General features: G+C 35.6%; 1 protein-coding gene across 13 annotated transcripts in view; it reads right to left on the reverse strand.

The window, feature by feature from the left end:
* DLG1 (discs large MAGUK scaffold protein 1) overlaps positions 1-17,145 on the reverse strand; it is a 271,361-nt gene that overhangs the window by 80,879 nt on the left and 173,337 nt on the right. For 11 of the 13 annotated variants that reach the window (XM_024241216.3, XM_024241214.3, XM_024241212.3 and 8 more), the window contains 2 exons: positions 13,132-13,276; positions 2,053-2,173 (listed from right to left, as the gene is read on the reverse strand). In XM_024241216.3, coding sequence (XP_024096984.1) covers positions 2,053-2,173; positions 13,132-13,276 — 266 coding nt within the window. Of the gene's footprint in view, positions 1-2,052; positions 2,174-8,997; positions 9,880-13,131; positions 13,277-17,145 lie in introns of those variants that run through there. The other 2 variants (XM_054551074.2, XM_054551073.2) reach the window with 2 other exon arrangements.

Consider the following 17,145-nt stretch of genomic DNA (forward strand, 5'->3'; position numbering starts at 1 on the left):
GACCTGGACAGATACTTGCATGTCAGTGTTTATTATGGAATTACTCACAGTAACCAAAAGGTGCCCATCATTAGATGAATAAACCAAATGTGGCGTATATGTATAATGGAACGGTATTGTCATAAAAACAAATGAAATTCTGATACATGCTAACAAATGAGTGTATCCTGACAACATAAGTGAAATAGGCCAGTCACAAAAGGACAAATATTATATGGTTCCACTTATATAAACTATCCAGAATAGGCAAATTCATAGAGACAAAAAGTAGATTAAAGGTTACCAGGGGCTGGGAAGACAGTGGAAGGGAGAATTACTGCTTAATGGTCACAGAGTTTGTCTGAAGTAATGAAAAGGTTTTGGAAATAGTGATGGGTTCACAAAATTGTGAATGCAATTAACACTACTGAATTGTACACTTAAAAATAGTTAAAATGTCAAATTTTGTTCTATATATTTCGCTACAATTTTTAAAAACTGATGCAATATACCACAAATTGTATACTTTAAACAGGTGAAATTTATGATATGTGAATCATATCTCAATAAGGCTGTTAAAAAATAAACTTTAGAACCAAAATGTAGGCATGTTGTGATTTTTTTTTTTTACTTTTTTGATATTGGTAACGTCTGAAAGACTGCTTAAGGTCAAATTGTGAAGAACTTGTAATGTTGGAAAGATTTTATACTTCATTATTACAAAGTAGTGTGATTATCAAAAGGGAGTGGCTAATACTTCAAAGTCCAATGCAGTATTCTAGACAAGAGACTCAAGTGAAGAAGCATGAGGAACAGTAATCAAGGTGCAAATATAACTTTTTTTTTTTAGTTTGTAAAATATGCAAAGAGATTAAAGACTAGATAAGCCATTCACTATTATAGTTTCCCTCTTTACTGCCTTAAATAGGCACTATTAGAAAGTAATAAAAATAAATGGCAGTGAAAGGTCACTCTAGAAGCACTGCCGACTAGCAGCCTTCGATATTCCCATCACAAACAAATAAGAACACTATTCTTTCTGCTAATTTTCATCCCAAACACAATTACTGACAACCTATTAAGTTTCCAACATTGCTAATTCTTCATGAAAGACAAGAGACAAACACTCCTATCTGTCCTTAAGATCACTGCCTAGAATCAGGAGTCTGATAAGTAAAAAATAATAATAATGCTAACAATAATGTAATCAATAAACGTTAAGAACAGACATTACTTGGTACACATTTTAACACTGAATCTATAATATAAAAGACGTGTACAAATTATAAAGCAAACTCTACAGTGTCTTATTACTATATTGAATAATATGAAAAAGATCTACAATGCTTTTTCACCAATTTTTTTCTATCTCATTAGAATTCTTTGGGATTAAAAAGACAGTTAATCTATAAATTTCAGTGCAGTTAGTAACTTTAGATGAAAGTAAATTTTGTGTGTCAGAATATCAAGGATATATAGCAAACAAACAAATGAACAAACAAACAAACCAACCAACCCACCAGCCAGGCAAAGGGGCTCACGCCTGTAATCTTAGTACCTAGGGAGGCACATATGGGAGGATAGCTTGAGTCTAGGAGTTCGAGGATGCAGTGACTTAGTTCATACCACTGCACTCCAACCTGGGCAACAGAGTAAGACTCTGCTGCTAAAACCAAACCAAACCACCACTTAATGGATTCTGAACACAAATCAAATAACTGCCATATTTTTATGGTATATATTAGATAAGGAACATATAAAATGTTACTTTAAAATATGCATAAGAATTTTCTTAACTTAGTTTTACTAAGCTAATTCCTAAGGACAATTTACCAAGCCTCAAAGAAAAGCAGTATTAATTTTTAAAAAGGAGTAATTTATTTGTAAAAACAAAACGTGTGTATTTCAGGCTCTTCAATGAATCCTCCTAAGGAAAAAATTAACCTTTAAGATCATTAACTGTCTAAAAATAAAATTTTTTAGTCCTAAAAATTGTGGCTATCTTACATGGCTGATTAAAATTCAATTTAATAGTTGATTTTATGTAAGAAGGATAAATGTTAACTTCCTTACCTTGTAATTTCATCATCTCCAAGTATTGCTTTAGAAACTGGTGAGTATCTGGCTGGTGATGCTGGTGTCTGGCCCAAGAAGGAAGATGGGCTAACATGGTTATCGACAGGCTGAGAAGAAGCTTCAAAATAAAGAAAGTGAAAAATACTTCAAAAACGAAACAAGCCAATCAGTATTCCATTTATGAGTGATTAATGTGTAATTGATATTCACTCCTTTGTATATCAGAATTTGGTAGAGAAGATTTATTCATCAGCCAAAAAACTGGACATTATGTTGCCCAGGTTAGTCTCAAGCTCCTGTCCTGAAGTGATACTCCCACCTCAGCCTCCCAAAGTGCTGGGATTACAGGCATAAGCCACCACACCCAGATTACTATTTTAAAGAATTATATACAGTCCAAATTAGATTGTGAATAATAAAAATCAGAGGCTTTCCAATAAGTGCGAAAAGACTATGTCCTTATACTAGCTCAGATCTGTCAACCTAATTTACATCTATTCTTTTAAATTCACCCACAGAAGAATAAAAACCTGGTAAAAAGCAAAAAAAAAAGCAAAAACCGTCGCCCAGGCATAGTGGCTCACACCTGTTATCCCAGCACTTTGGGAGGCCAAGGCAGGCGGATCACCTGAGGTCAGGAGTTCGAGACAAGCCTTGCCAACATGGTGAAATCCCATCTCTACCAAAAAAATACAAAAATTAGCCAGACATGGTGGCGTGGCCTGTCGTCCCACTTACTCAGGAGGCTGAGGTGGGAGAATCGCTTGAACCTGGGAGGTGGAGGTTGCAGTGAGCCAAGGTCGCATCACTGCACTCCAGCCTAGGTGGCAGAGTGAGAAGCCCTGTCTCGAGAAAGAAAAAGAAAAAAAAAAAAAAAAGCAAAAACCAATGTTGGTTCACTTCAATAGTAATAAATACCACATATAGGTTTTCCATTCTAGCAAAAGCTAATGACAGAAAATTATAAAGTGATTCCTGACCATGCTTTCCAAAGACACAGGTAGGTAACACATGGCAGTTGTAGCTTACAAAGACATAAGACAGTTGAATTATTCCAATCATTACCAAAACACAGAGGAAGCAATATTTAACTTTCTTGAGGCTTTAACTATGATAAAGTTACAAAGCACTTCAAAAGTAGCTGTATTATTTAATTATCAAACATTAATCCCTTTTTTATTAAATTAGAGCACATGTTCTATGGAGGGAAGCAGTATACTACGCACTGGAGTACAAAAATGCAGGAATCATTAGTTCAAATTACTATAGTGGCCAAATAGGTAACATAAAGGAATAAAGTAATCTGGATGAAAGACAATAGAAAATGACTGAAACGATGGTATTTTAGAGATGTAATATATCTATTGATATTACAGGTTTGCAGTACCCAACAGCAATTGTTTCCTACCCAGTTCATATATAAGATGCTCGTTTGTATTTGAGCCAAAGGACTTTCTACCAATGGCTCTTAACTTTGAAAGTCCAAAGTCTTTCCTGGGTGGTAAGTAAGAATGTGTAATTTTCAAGTGAACTGGTATGTAGCCCTCAATCAACAGATACCCACGTGAACCTCTACAATCACTAGTCTGTTAAAAATCCAGAGTTTACTGATTTTTGACTCTTAAATTCTTTTGCTGCATTTTCATATTTAGATGAAACAAAAAACAACTAGACAAGAAATCTAGTCAAATGCCCAAACCAGAAAATATACATTTTCCCTGACACATCCAGACTGTCCCTTTAGTCAATGCATCCTTTCTGGGACAGTTAATCTCACATGTACTGCATACTCTCAGACAACAGAGACTAAAAATTAATGTTCCTATGAAAGAAATGACGGCCTCAAAGAAGGATCAGATAAAACAGTACTATTTCTTATACCCTAAATCTTACGTAAAAAGGTCCCCCAGAGAAGCACAAGAGTGCCTAATTCATTTTTCTTATATATTAAGATTAATGATTCAACACCTATAAGATTTTATAGAAAAGCAAGCAGAAGAGCTTGAAGTGAAAATGGGAAAAGATTAGTGTCCAAATCAGAAGTTTAGCAAGGCCATGCAGCTAAAGAGAATATAAGTTAAAAGCGAGAAAATATATAGTGTAAAAAACAGGAGCATTTTAATGTCAGCAGAGAAACTGTATTCTCTGTTAGATTCAACAGACTTCTTTTTTTTTCTACTTTTATTCCTGAGTATCACATTTTGATTACCTTATTTTGGTTATAAACATTGTGGCTCTTTATCTTCTATAGTTCATGTATAACTTCTATAATCTTCTCTATTTCTTTTACTATTCTTGCTAAAAATATTTTTCTAACTAGTACAAAAATTGTTTTCCAATTTTGACATCTGCTCACTTGCAGGTTGCCTCTGTGAGAAACATCCCCTCCATCAATGCTTGACAATCACCACACACACACAAAAAATCAAATGTTATCTAGTCCTCTTAGGTAACAAGAGACAGAAAATCTGAACGTTCTTGTATCTGCTGAGGAAAACGCATTCAGAACTAAAATCCTTCCCAAGAAAACTCCAGGGCCAGATAGATAGATAGCTTCATTGGAAAATTCAGCAAAACATCTAGAGATGAAATAACATTCTGAAACATTACAAGACAGAAAAATTTCAGGACACTATCGTAAGTTCATGCTTGTGAACACAGATGTACAACCTAAACAAAATATAAGCAGTTCAAAATCAATGATATACAATATATATTATAACGATGTGGGGGTTTTCCCCCCACAAATGACTGGTTTAAAGTTAGAAAATCAATGTAATTTATCATGTTAACAAAATAAAAGAGAAAAATCATCTCAATAAATAATTGGATGAAATTCCATACTTACAAGATAAAAACTCCCCATAAACCAGGAATAAAGGTTAACTTTCTTAATACAAAAAGGATATCTACAGAAGACCTGCTGGTAACACCATATACAATGGTGAACTACTGTTTCCCCCAGTTTGTGAACAAGACAGTGATATTTATTATCACCATTTCTGTTCAACACTGAACTGGAGGTCTTACCAATGCATTAGACAAGAAAAAAGAAAATGAACAGTATAAAGATAGTAAAGAAGGAAGTAAAATTCATTGTTCACAGATGACATGGTTATATACATAGACAATCTGAAAGATCTATAAAACCTAATATTAACGAATTTAGCAAGATTGTTGACTAAGCAATTAATATACAAAACAGATATTTTCTATATATCAGTTAAAATTAGAAACATTTAAAAAGTAGTGCATTTATAATAGCATGAAAAACATCAAATAGCCAGGACTAAATCTAACAAATAAAACCTCTACTATACAACACTGCAGAGAGAACGTAAGAAGGACTTCAATAAAAGAAGAGATACTCATATTAATGGACTGATTAAGAAACTCAATTTAATTCTTCCTAAACTGATCTGTAATTTTTTTGATCCTAAAATTAAAAAGGAAATTCAAAGACCCAACATAATCTTGAACAGTAACAAAATTAAGATTTACTTTACATCAACATTTTTTATAAAATTATGATAATTAAGAGACTGCAGGTGGCACAAAGATAAATAGTTCAATGAAACAGAAGAGCCTAGAAATAGGTTCATACATATGTGGTCACTTAAAAGAAAAGCACCAATGCAATTCAGTGGCAGAAATGGTCTTTCAATAAATGATGCTGGATCAATTATATATCTGCATATTAAAAAATCTCTCATTACATGCAAAAATTAGATCAAAATGGATCGGACCTAAATGGGAAAGGCAAAATAATAAAGCTCCTAGAAGTCCCTTATGACATAAGCATAGGAAAAATTTCAACAGGTCACTAAAAGCACTACCTTAATAGAAAAGACTGATAAGGAATTAAAAAATTTTGTCCATCAAAAAGTACCATTTTTTTGAGGGGAAAAGGGAAAACATAAACTCAGTGAAGACATCTGCAATAGATATAACTGATTAGAGTTACTTCTCAAATATATAAAACTTCCTTTAAATCAATAATAAAACCCAACAGAAAAATGTAAAAAGATTTGAACAGACATTGCATTGAACAGGAGTCAAAGCAATAAGCACAGGCAAAAATGCTGAAAATAATTAATCATCAGGAACAACCAGCAATAAATGAATAAATAATCATCAATAAAATCATGAGATAACTTTATACATATCCATACTATTCATAATTAAAAAGATGGATAATACCAAGGGTTGGTGAGGATGTAGAAAAACTGGGGTCTTAATTGTCTCCTACAGTGTTGAAATTGTTCAGCAGTATCTGCTGGAGACTAAACATATGCCTACCCTGTAACACAGCAACCTCACTCCATGAGAAATGAGTGCTTATGTCTGACAAGGATGTGCAAAAACATCCACAGCAGCTATACTCATAAAAGATCAAAACTGTAAGTGACTCAACAGTAAAATGAAAAAAATTGTTGTACACTTATACAATGGAATAATACATAGCAATTTTAAAAAGCCATGTGACTGATCATTAAGCTAAACTCTTAAAATTGGTACCCTTACTGAATATATGTTTTAATTCAATTAAAAATTAAAGAGGTCAGGTACAGTGGCTCATATCTGTAATCCCAACACTTTGGGGGCGCTGAGGCAGGATCACTTGAGGCTAGGAGCTTAGGCAACATAGTGAGACCCCATCTCTACAAAACAATTTTAAAAATTAGCTGGGCATGATATCCCAGACACGTGGGAGGCTGATGTGGGAGGATCGCTTGAGCCCAGGAATTCAAGGCTACAATGAACTATGACCGTGTCACTACACTGCAGCCTGAGCAACTGAGTGACATCCTGTCTCAAATAAAAGAATATTTTTATAGGCTTTCCCCATTTCTTTACTGGGTATGTGTTTTTTTTTTTTTCTTACAGAGTCTTGCTTTGTTGCCCAGGCTGGAGTACAGTGGCACGATCTCAGCTCACTGTAACCTCCGCCTCCTGGGTTCAAGCAATTCTCCTGCCTCAGCCTCCCGAGTAGCAGGGACCGGAGGTACTTGCCACCATGCCTGGGTAATTTTTTGTAGTTTAAGTACAGACGGGGTTTCACTGGGTTAGCCAGGACGGTCTTGATCTCCTGACCTCATGATCCGCCCGCCTTGGCCTCCCAACAGTGCTGGGATTACAGGCGTGAGCCACTGTGCCTGGCCTCTTTTTTCTTTTAAGAGACAGGTCTCATTATGTTGCCAAGGCTGGAGTGCAGTGGCTAGACACAGGTGCAATAATAGTGCACTATGCCCCCCAAACTCCTGGGTTCAAACAACCCTCCTGCCTCACCCTCCCAAGTAACTGGGACCACAGGCACGCACCACTGTGCCTGGCTTTTTTCCTTTTTGATGTGAAGAAGTCTTAACATGGTAGGAAAATCAGCTCTTGGTGATATTAAGCAGAGAAAAGGAGCAGTGTTAGGGAGGTATCTTAAGATTGTAGGAAGATCCCTCCTATTTCCTTAAGATAAGGAGTATGTAAACATGTTTGCGTGCTGATGGTAATGATCCAGTAGACAGAGGATTTGATTATGCAAGAGAGAGAAGGGACAACTGCAAGAACAAGATTCTCTGCAGACAAGAAATAATGACATTCGGCATACAAATGGAAGACCTGGTTTTCAACAGGAACAATGACAGTGACTCCCATTAAGACACAAGTGAAAGTGCAGTTTTGGGGTAAAAATATAGTTACATAGGTATATCTAAAAGTGGAAAAATAAGGAAATTCTCTTCTGGGTGCTTATATGAAATATGAAGTGAGATCATCAGTTATGGCTGAATAGTAGATGGCAAGTGAAGGTTTGAGGGGAGAGAAAAATTCTTAACAGTGGGAGAGTGAATTAGGGAAATGTAGTAGGACTGCAGGCAAGAGTAAGGCACCATCTATGATTTATGGCCATACGTAAAAAGCACAATTTTGTGCTTTTCTCCATGGTTCTGCTTTTTAGGAACCATAAATGAAATAGCAGAGTTTGGCTGCACCAGTGTTGGGGGATTCTGCCGCGAAGAAGAAAGGGGCAAAGGACTTGAAGATGTGCAATGAAGTGAACATGATAAACCATGGAATCTAAGGTAACACAAACAGAAAAATTGAGACAAGGAGCAACAAAATAATCATGTCAAATGACTGAACGTCAAAATGAGACTGAGTTGCTAGAACAGAGGTGAATGAACTGACGGTTGTAGTCACAGAATGGGATGATTAAATTGGTATTTTAGAGGTGATGAGAGTTAATAATCATAGATAATAAAATCTCAACTATTATCTTGGAATCAAGTAACTGAGTTGAAGTGGAGGGCAGGATAGCCAGAAAGAGATGAAGAAACCAACAAGTCAGGGCGTTGGACGAATCAGTGTGGTTTTTGGACATGACCAGGAATGACAGCATGAGTAATAGTGGCAAAATGACAATGGGCTTTCGCACTGACGTCTTCAGTGACTAAAGCCAGATTGATGAGGAGAATACTCTATCACCACAGTCAGGGATAGAGAGTAAGCTGAATAACCTGACAGCAGAGTGACAGTGAGGGCTTCAGAAGAACTGATAAGTAAAAATCACTTATGTAAAAAAGTTTTAAACACAAGTGCTTTTTAAAAAACACAAATAGTTTATGAATTGCATATGCAGAAGCATACAACAAAACCCACATCTATAGTTGCCTAAGAAGGGAAGAGACTGGAAGCAAAACATTATGATCAAGTTGAAACTGCAAGGTGAAATGTCAGCTTTTTCATAATGCTTTATTAGTTCAATAACATATGGGGGAAAAAGTAACATAATCGGCTGGGCTCGGTGGCTCATGCCTATAATCCCAGCACTTTGGGAGGCCGAGGTGGGCAGATCATCTGAGGTTGGGAGTTCGAGACCAGCCTGACCAAACATGGAGAAACCCTGTTTCTACTAAAAATACAAAATTAGCAGGGCGTGGTGGCACATGCCTGTAATCCCAGCTACTGAGGCAAGAGAATGGCTTGAACCTGGGAGGCAGAGGTTGTGGTGATCCGAGATCGCGCCACTGCACTCCAGCCTGGGCAACAAGAGCGAAACTTCATCTTTAAAAAAAAAAAAAGGCAACATAATCATAATCAGGGGGCACTAATACTCAATTCGTGGAACAACTGTAACAATGTGCACATGGTTATTGGATAGGCAGCATTTAAAATAAGATACTTGAATTGATGAATAAAATGGCTTATTATTTAAAAAATACACAAAGCCTTTATATAAAGTTTATGTGCAAGAGGAAGTATATGTAAGAATTTCAAATAAGTAGCAAGGTTTTTTTCTTTCACACAAAAGAAGTTTGAGACACCATCCCTGTACATCAGACAGGTTAAATACTATTAAGGAAATAATTCAATTATACTTGAGTAATTAATAAATAAATGAGCAGATAATGAAGATACATTATGGAGGGCAGTATGTAGATTTCAAAATGTAATGTTTTTAACTGATAATGATTAGTAACATAATGAATCTTGACAGTTTTAAAATTGGAAGCACTGTTACTTTAAAAATCACCAATATTTCTACAATTCTACAATTTAAAAAAGGAGCACTCAAAAGCAGGTTATACCCAGTACATTTAAGATCTTTATTATTTACGGGTTCTTCAAACATTAACTCAATGCAAAGAACAAATACAGCTTTCATTTTTCCACCAACACAAACACATTAAAAAATATACGTAAATCTCAGCTTATATATTAAAAAAACTGAATATAAAATGGCCAGGTGCGGTGGCTCACGCCTGTAATCCCAGCACTTTGGGAGGCCGAGGCAGGTGGATCACCTGACACCAGGAGTTTGAGACCAGCCTGGCCAACATGGCGAAACCCCGTCTCTACTAAAAATACAAAAATTAGCCAGTCATGGTGTCGCATGCCTGTAATCCCAGCTACTAGAGGGGCTGAGGCAGGAGGATTGCTTGAACCTGGGAGGCGGAGGTTGCAGTGAGCTGAGATTGCACCACTGCACTCCAGCCTGGGCAACAGAGCGAGATTCCATCTCAAAATAAAAAATACATATATATATATATATATATATAAATAAAATAAAATAAGAAACCTAAAAATACATAAGTACTTTAAGAACAATTTAATCAACTGCAACACAATTGAACTGCATATAAATATAAGCACTAGAACCTGAAAGTACAAAGATAAATAGTATCTGTCCTCATGTACCCAAGAGCAAAGAAAATCCCTTAAGTTTTAGATTTATTGTAAATCAGTGTTTCTCAAAGTGCAGGCCATGAACTAGCAGCACCAGAGACATCAGAATTACAGGCATACCTCAGAGATATTATAGTTCCATACCACAGCAATAAAGCGAATATTGCAATAAAGCCTGTCATATGAATTTTTTGGTTTCCCAGTACAAGTTATGTTTACACTATATTAAGTAAGGAATAGCATTATGACTAAAAATACAATGTACAGGCCTTAATTTTAAAAATACTTTACTGCTAAAAAAACGCTAACAATCATCTCAGCCTTCAGCAAGTTATGATGTTTTTGCTGGTAGAGCATCTTGCCTTGATATTGATAGCCTTGATATTGAGGGTGGTAGTTGCTGAAGGGTGGGGTGCCTGTGTTAATTTCTTAAAATAAGACAAAAATGCAGTTGGCCATATCCACTGACTCTTTCTCTCACAAAAGATTTCTCTGAAGCATGTGATGCTGTTTGATAGCATTTTACCCACAGTAGAACTTCTTTCAAAATTGAAGTGAATTCTCTCAAACCCTACTGCTGCTTTATCAACTAAGTTTATGTAATATTCCAAAATCCTTTGTTGCCGTTTCAACAATGTTCACATCATCTTCACCCACCAGGAGTAGATTCCATCTCAAGAAACCACTTTCTTTGATTATCTATAAGAAGCAGCTTCTTGGTTGTTAAAGTTTTATCATGACATTGCAGCAATTCAGTCACATCTTCAGGCTCCACTTCTAATTCTAGTTCTCTTATTATTTCTACCAATTTGCAGTAACTTGTGCCACTAAAGTTTTGACCTGTTCCAAGTCATCCAAGAGGGCTGGAATCAACATCTTTCAAACTCCTGTTAATGTTGATATTGTGACCTCCTCCCATGAATCATGAATGTCCTTAAAGGCATCTAGACTGGTGAATCCTTTGCAGAAGGTTTTCAATTTACTTTGCCCAGATCCATCAGAGGAATCACTATCTATGGCAGCTATAGCTTTATAAAATGTATTTCTTAAATAGTAAGACTTGAAAGTCAAAATTATTCCTTGATCCATGGACTACAGAGTGGATGACAAGTTAGTAAGCATCAAAACATCAGTCTCCTTGCACATTGCCATTATAGCTCTTGGGCAGCTAGGTGCATTGTCTAAGAGCACTAATATTTTGAAAGGAATTTTTTTTTGTTTTTTGTTTTCTGAGTAGCAGGTCTCAACAGTTGGCTTAAAATATTCAGTAAACCATGCTGTAAACAGATACGCTGTCATTCAGGCTTTGTTGCTTCAGTTATAGAGCACAGGTTTCATTACAGTTATATAGAACAGGCAGACGGGCTTAGCATAATTCCTTGGATTTTCTGGACTGGTAAATGAGCATTGGCTTCAATTGAAAATCACCAGCTGCATTAGCAACTAACAAGAAAGTCAGCCTGTACTTTGAAGCTTTGAAGTCAGGCACTGACGTATTCTCTCTAGCTGTGAAAGTCCTAAAAGGTATCTTTTTCCAGTAGAAGGCTGTTTCATCTACATTGAAAAACTGTTGTTTGGTGTAGCCACTTCCATTAAGTATCATAGCTAGATCTTCTGGATAACTTGCTGCAGCTCCTACATTAGCACTTGCTGCTTTACGTTGCACTTTCATGTTATAGAGATGACTTCTTTCCCTCAACCTCATGAACCAACCCCTGCTAGCCTCACATTTCTCTTCTACAGCTTCCTCACCTCTCTCAGCCTTTTCAGAATTGAAGCACAGTTAGGGTCTTGTTCTGGATTAGGCTTTGGCTTGAAGGAATCTTATGGCTGGTTTGATCTATCTAGACCACTTCAAACTTTGTCCACATCAGCAATCAGATTCTTTTGCTTTCTTATCATTAGTGTGTTCACTGTAACAGTACTTTTAATTTCCTTCAAGAACTTTAACTTGGCTAACTGCAGCAAGAGGTCTAGCTTTCTCCCTTTATTGCCATTGAACATGCCTTCCTCACTAAGTTAAATCATTTTGACATATAATGAGAAATATGCAACTTGTCTTTTCACTTGAGCACTCAGAGGTCATTGTAGATTTATTAACTGGCCTAATTTCAATATTGTTGTATCTTGGGGAATAGGGAGGCCCGAGGAGAGTGAGGGAAATAGGGGAATGACTAGTCATCAGAGGAGCAGTCAGAACACACACATTTATCTATTAAGCTTGCTGTCTTATATGAGTGTGGTTGTGGCACCCCAAAACAATTAAAATAGTAACATCAAAGACCAGTGATCACAGATTACTGTAACTGATATAATAATAATGAAAAAAGTTTGAAATATTGCGAGATTTACCAAAATGTGACACACAGACATTAAGAGACATCAAGCGAGAACATGTTACTGAAGAAAAAAAAGGTGCTGATAAATTTGCTCAATTCAGGATTGCCATAAACCTTCAATTTGTAAAAAATGTAGCCTCTGTGAAGCGCAATAAAGCAAAGCCCAATAGAATGAGGTATGCCCGTACTTTGCTTGTTAGTAGAATGAACTGCTTGTTAAAGCAAATTTCTGTGCTCAAGTGGAAAACTATTAGAACAAAACAATTTCAATATTTGCAAATGTTCTTTAGTGACTTATTTACATAAAAGTTTGCAAGTCAATCCTTTAAATGTAACAGTAATTACTACTATAAAATAATAAAGGTGAAAAGGATCCCCCCTTCTAATTATAAAAATTTTGACTTAAAGTAGATTTTAAAAAATGAGTATATTAACATGCTTGTTTCTTTAAAAATATTTGCATAATGTTTAAACTTTATTATACTGAGAACATTTCACTAATGGCATCACAACTGAAGAAGTAAGATAAATTTAAGCAAACGTATGCTAACAGACTTACAGTTGGTGATATCAGGTGGTGCATAGCCATCATTCATATACATACTTGTGGGTTTTGCGACTTTCAAATAAACAAAATCAGATGTGTTCTTTAAGGCAGTTACTGCTTCTTCATGAGTAACTTCTTCTAAACATACGTTATTCACCTAAAAAAAGTCCCAAAAGACATTTATGACATTTTCACTTGTTTTCTGAGTTTTGGAAACAATTTCACGAAAAGAAAGGGAAAATGAGAGTTGTTTAAGGAAAATAAAGGTACGCCGAAAGAAAATACCCATGTTTGATGTCTATGATCTCAGTAAGTTGTTTATCATGACATGTGAAGTTGTTGAACGTTAACAGAATAGCCCATCTTGCTTCCAGCCTCCATCCCTCCTATTCTCCCAGTCTTGATTTTCTTTCATTCTTAGGCATTTAGGAATGTGTGTGGATGAGTTTTAGACCTTTTTTTCTTTAAAGAAATGGAAACATACTAAAATTTTTGTTCTTATGTTAGGATTTTTAATGTAAGGTACCTTAGAGACTGTTCCATGTTGGGACACAAATTAATAGAATTACTACATTGTTAAAAAAAACAGCTGCCTAGTAGCCCATTGTGTGGCTATATCATAATTTATTAAATATTATATCTGTTAATATTCCCATATTTAAATTGGAAAACTATTAGAACACAATTGAGCACAAATATTTAAATTGTTCTCCTAAATGGTTTTAGTAAATTTATACTCACTACCACAGTATATGAGAGTGCCCATCTACTTAGACCTTTGCCAACATTAAACATTATCAGCTAATTTAAAAAATCTGTAAAATGATGCATCTTTTAATTTATACATCAATTAGTTTTAAATTTCTACTTTTGTAATACTCAAGTTGATTTTTTTTTTCAATTATTTTTTGGCCATTCACCTATCTTCAGTATAGAAATATAACTGATTTTTAGGTAGTGATGTATCCTGCAACCAGTACTAAACTAATTTATTAGTTCTATTAGCAGGTTCCTAGGATAGTCTATATACAATATGATGACATCTGCAAATATAGTTTTATTTCTTCCTTTCTAATCTGATTTTTTTTTTCCTTTTTCTTTTCTTATTGCCCTGGACAGAATCTCAACTGTAACACTGATGAGAAGTGGTAGTTTATGTCTTTCTAGCAATCTGTCAATTTCATCTAAGTTACCTCAGGTATTAGCACATAGTTACTCATAACAGTGTCTTGTTTTCCCTCTTTCATGCTTGCTTTCAGAAATTTCAGCCTTCTCTCTTTTTTCTTGGCTGGTCTGAAGGTTTGCCATTTTGTTGATTTTTTTTCAAAGGACCAACTTTCAGTTTTGTCTATCTTCTCTACATCTTTTCTATTACCTATTTCATTAGTTTCTGCTCTAATCTTTATTATTTCCATCCTTCTGTTTGCTTTAGGTTTGGATTGTTCTTCTCTTTGATACTTTTTTTTTTTTTGCAAATAAGTAAAACATTATCAATGTTTCTGTTTTAAATTACCACGTATTAACAATATTAACTTTAATATACTTTTCATTTTCCTAATTTGTACCTTTATAATTGACAATTGTAGTTTTTAATATTTTCACAAAAAAATTTAAAGGTCATAGAAGAATAATTTCCCTTCACTGATTATTAACATTGCTTTGCAGAGTCTCAGCAGCATGGTCATTTTTATGGTTCCACATTACCACGCAAAGCAAGGACTGCCTGCATTTTGAAATATACATTAAACAGCTGTGGTGTACTGCTGAAATACACATTAAATAGCTGTGGTGTACTGCTGAAATACACATTAAATAGCTGTGGTGTACTGTTGAAATACACATTAAATAGCTGTGGTATACTGCTGGAATAAATATTAGATAGCTGTGGTGTACCGTTGAAATACATATTAAATAGCTATGGTATACTGCTGGAATAAATATTAAATAGCTGTGGTGTACCGTTGAAATACATATTAGATAGCTGTGGTGTACTGTTGAAATACATATTAGATAGCCGTGGTATACTGCTGGAATAAATATTAGATAGCTGTGGTGTACTGTTGAAATACATATTAGATAGCCGTGGTGTACTGCTGGAATAAATGTTAGATAGCTGTGGTGTACTGTTGAAATACATATTAGATAGCCGTGGTGTACTGCTGGAATAAATATTAGATAGCTGTGGTGTACTGTTGAAATACATATTAAATAGCCGTGGTGTACTGCTGGAATAAATATTAGATAGCTGTGGTGTACTGTTGAAATACATATTAGATAGCCGTGGTGTACTGCTGGAATAAATATTACATAGCTGTGGTGTACTGTTGAAATACATATTAGATAGCCGTGGTGTACTGCTGGAATAAATATTAGATAGCTGTGGTGTACTGTTGAAATACATATTAAATAGCCGTGGTGTACTGCTGGAATAAATATTAGATAGCTGTGGTGTACTGTTGAAATACATATTAAATAGCCGTGGTGTACTGCTGGAATAAATATTAGATAGCTGTGGTGTACTGTTGAAATACATATTAAATAGCCGTGGTATACTGCTGGAATAAATATTAAATAGCTGTGGTGTACTGTTGAAATACATATTAAATAGCCGTGGTGTACTGCTGGAATAAATATTAGATAGCTGTGGTATACTGTTTCTTTTTGGCCTAAAATAAGCCATGCATCCTGGTATTCACACCCTTGTAAAAATCTCTTTCTACACTGAATTTTGCTTGTCCACGTAACTAGCTTTAGCCAATGAGGTACAGTAGTTGTGAAGGAAAGAGAGGATTGATAAAAACAATATACCGGTGCTTGTCTTCTTTGGAAAGCTTACTTTTGGAACCTAGCCACCATCCTGTGTGAAACTCAACCTAACCACGCAAAGAGGCCACTGGAGAATTAAGCACCTGGCTAACAGTCCCAGTTGAGTTCCCAGCTAAGAGTCAACTTGTCCACCATATGTGTGAGCCAACCTAACAGTGGATTTTGTGGCCTAGTAAAGCAAAGACAAGTTGTTCCTGCCAAGCCCTATCCAATCTGCAGAACTGTAAACAAATACATGAGTGGTGTTTCTTAGCCATTAATCTTTGTGTTTTCTCACATATCACTACATAACTGATACAAGAGCTGACACAATTTGCTGAGGGATTCAATGTGGGATGTGTAAGATGATGATCCCAAAGTTTTACACCAGAGAAAAGTTATTTGACCATCTACCAGTCTTGTTCTACACGTTAAAAAAGTGACCTTGGGAGTGAACAGTAAAAAGGAGAAAATGTACAAGGAGTGAGTTCTGGATTACTTCAATGTTTAGAGGTTATGGATATGAGGAGGCACCAGACATCAGAAAGACAGACTGAAGCGTGGCTACTAAGAAGAGAAATACCAAGATAAAGGGTGACTATTAGGCAAATGAAAAAGTGTTAGAAGAAGGAGGAAAGTGTGTCAAACTCCAGCCAGATAAGTCAGTTAAGACGAGGACTGAGAATTGAATGATTCCAGTGTAATTAAGAGAACAAAAGCCTCACTAAAAGTTGATTTAAGAGAGAATAAGTCTTGCCATAATGGTATCAGCACGGGTTGCTGTCTCCTACCACCAAAACCAGTTCTAGAGAAACCATAAAGGGAAACATGGTAGCCAAGAAATTAAAAAGTAAAAGTGAGAAAACTAGTGGCAACAGAAGGCTGTCTTGACTGTGTTTGTGTGTGAGTGATGAGTGATGGTGAGAAGGTACTGGTTATAGTTTGAGGAAAGAGTGGTGATCTTAGCTGTGAAAGGGTAAGTTAGAGAAACATAGTTCAAGCTCTGCTCTTTCCTTTTCCCTATCATTAACTAAAGAAAAATCTCCTTGCAACAATAAACAGTACTAAACAGGATGTAGAACAAAGGAATCTTTTATACACTGCTGATGTAAATTTTTACAAGCAGCCTGGAAAACAACAAGATGGTTTTTAAAAAGAATGCTACTAGTAGGATAATCAATAATCCCGTGACAGTCAAGTAAAATTCTTGTACATGTTCAC

Source organism: Pongo abelii, chromosome 2 (genome assembly GCF_028885655.2).
Source record: "Pongo abelii isolate AG06213 chromosome 2, NHGRI_mPonAbe1-v2.0_pri, whole genome shotgun sequence".
Classification (NCBI taxonomy): domain Eukaryota; kingdom Metazoa; phylum Chordata; class Mammalia; order Primates; family Hominidae; genus Pongo; species Pongo abelii.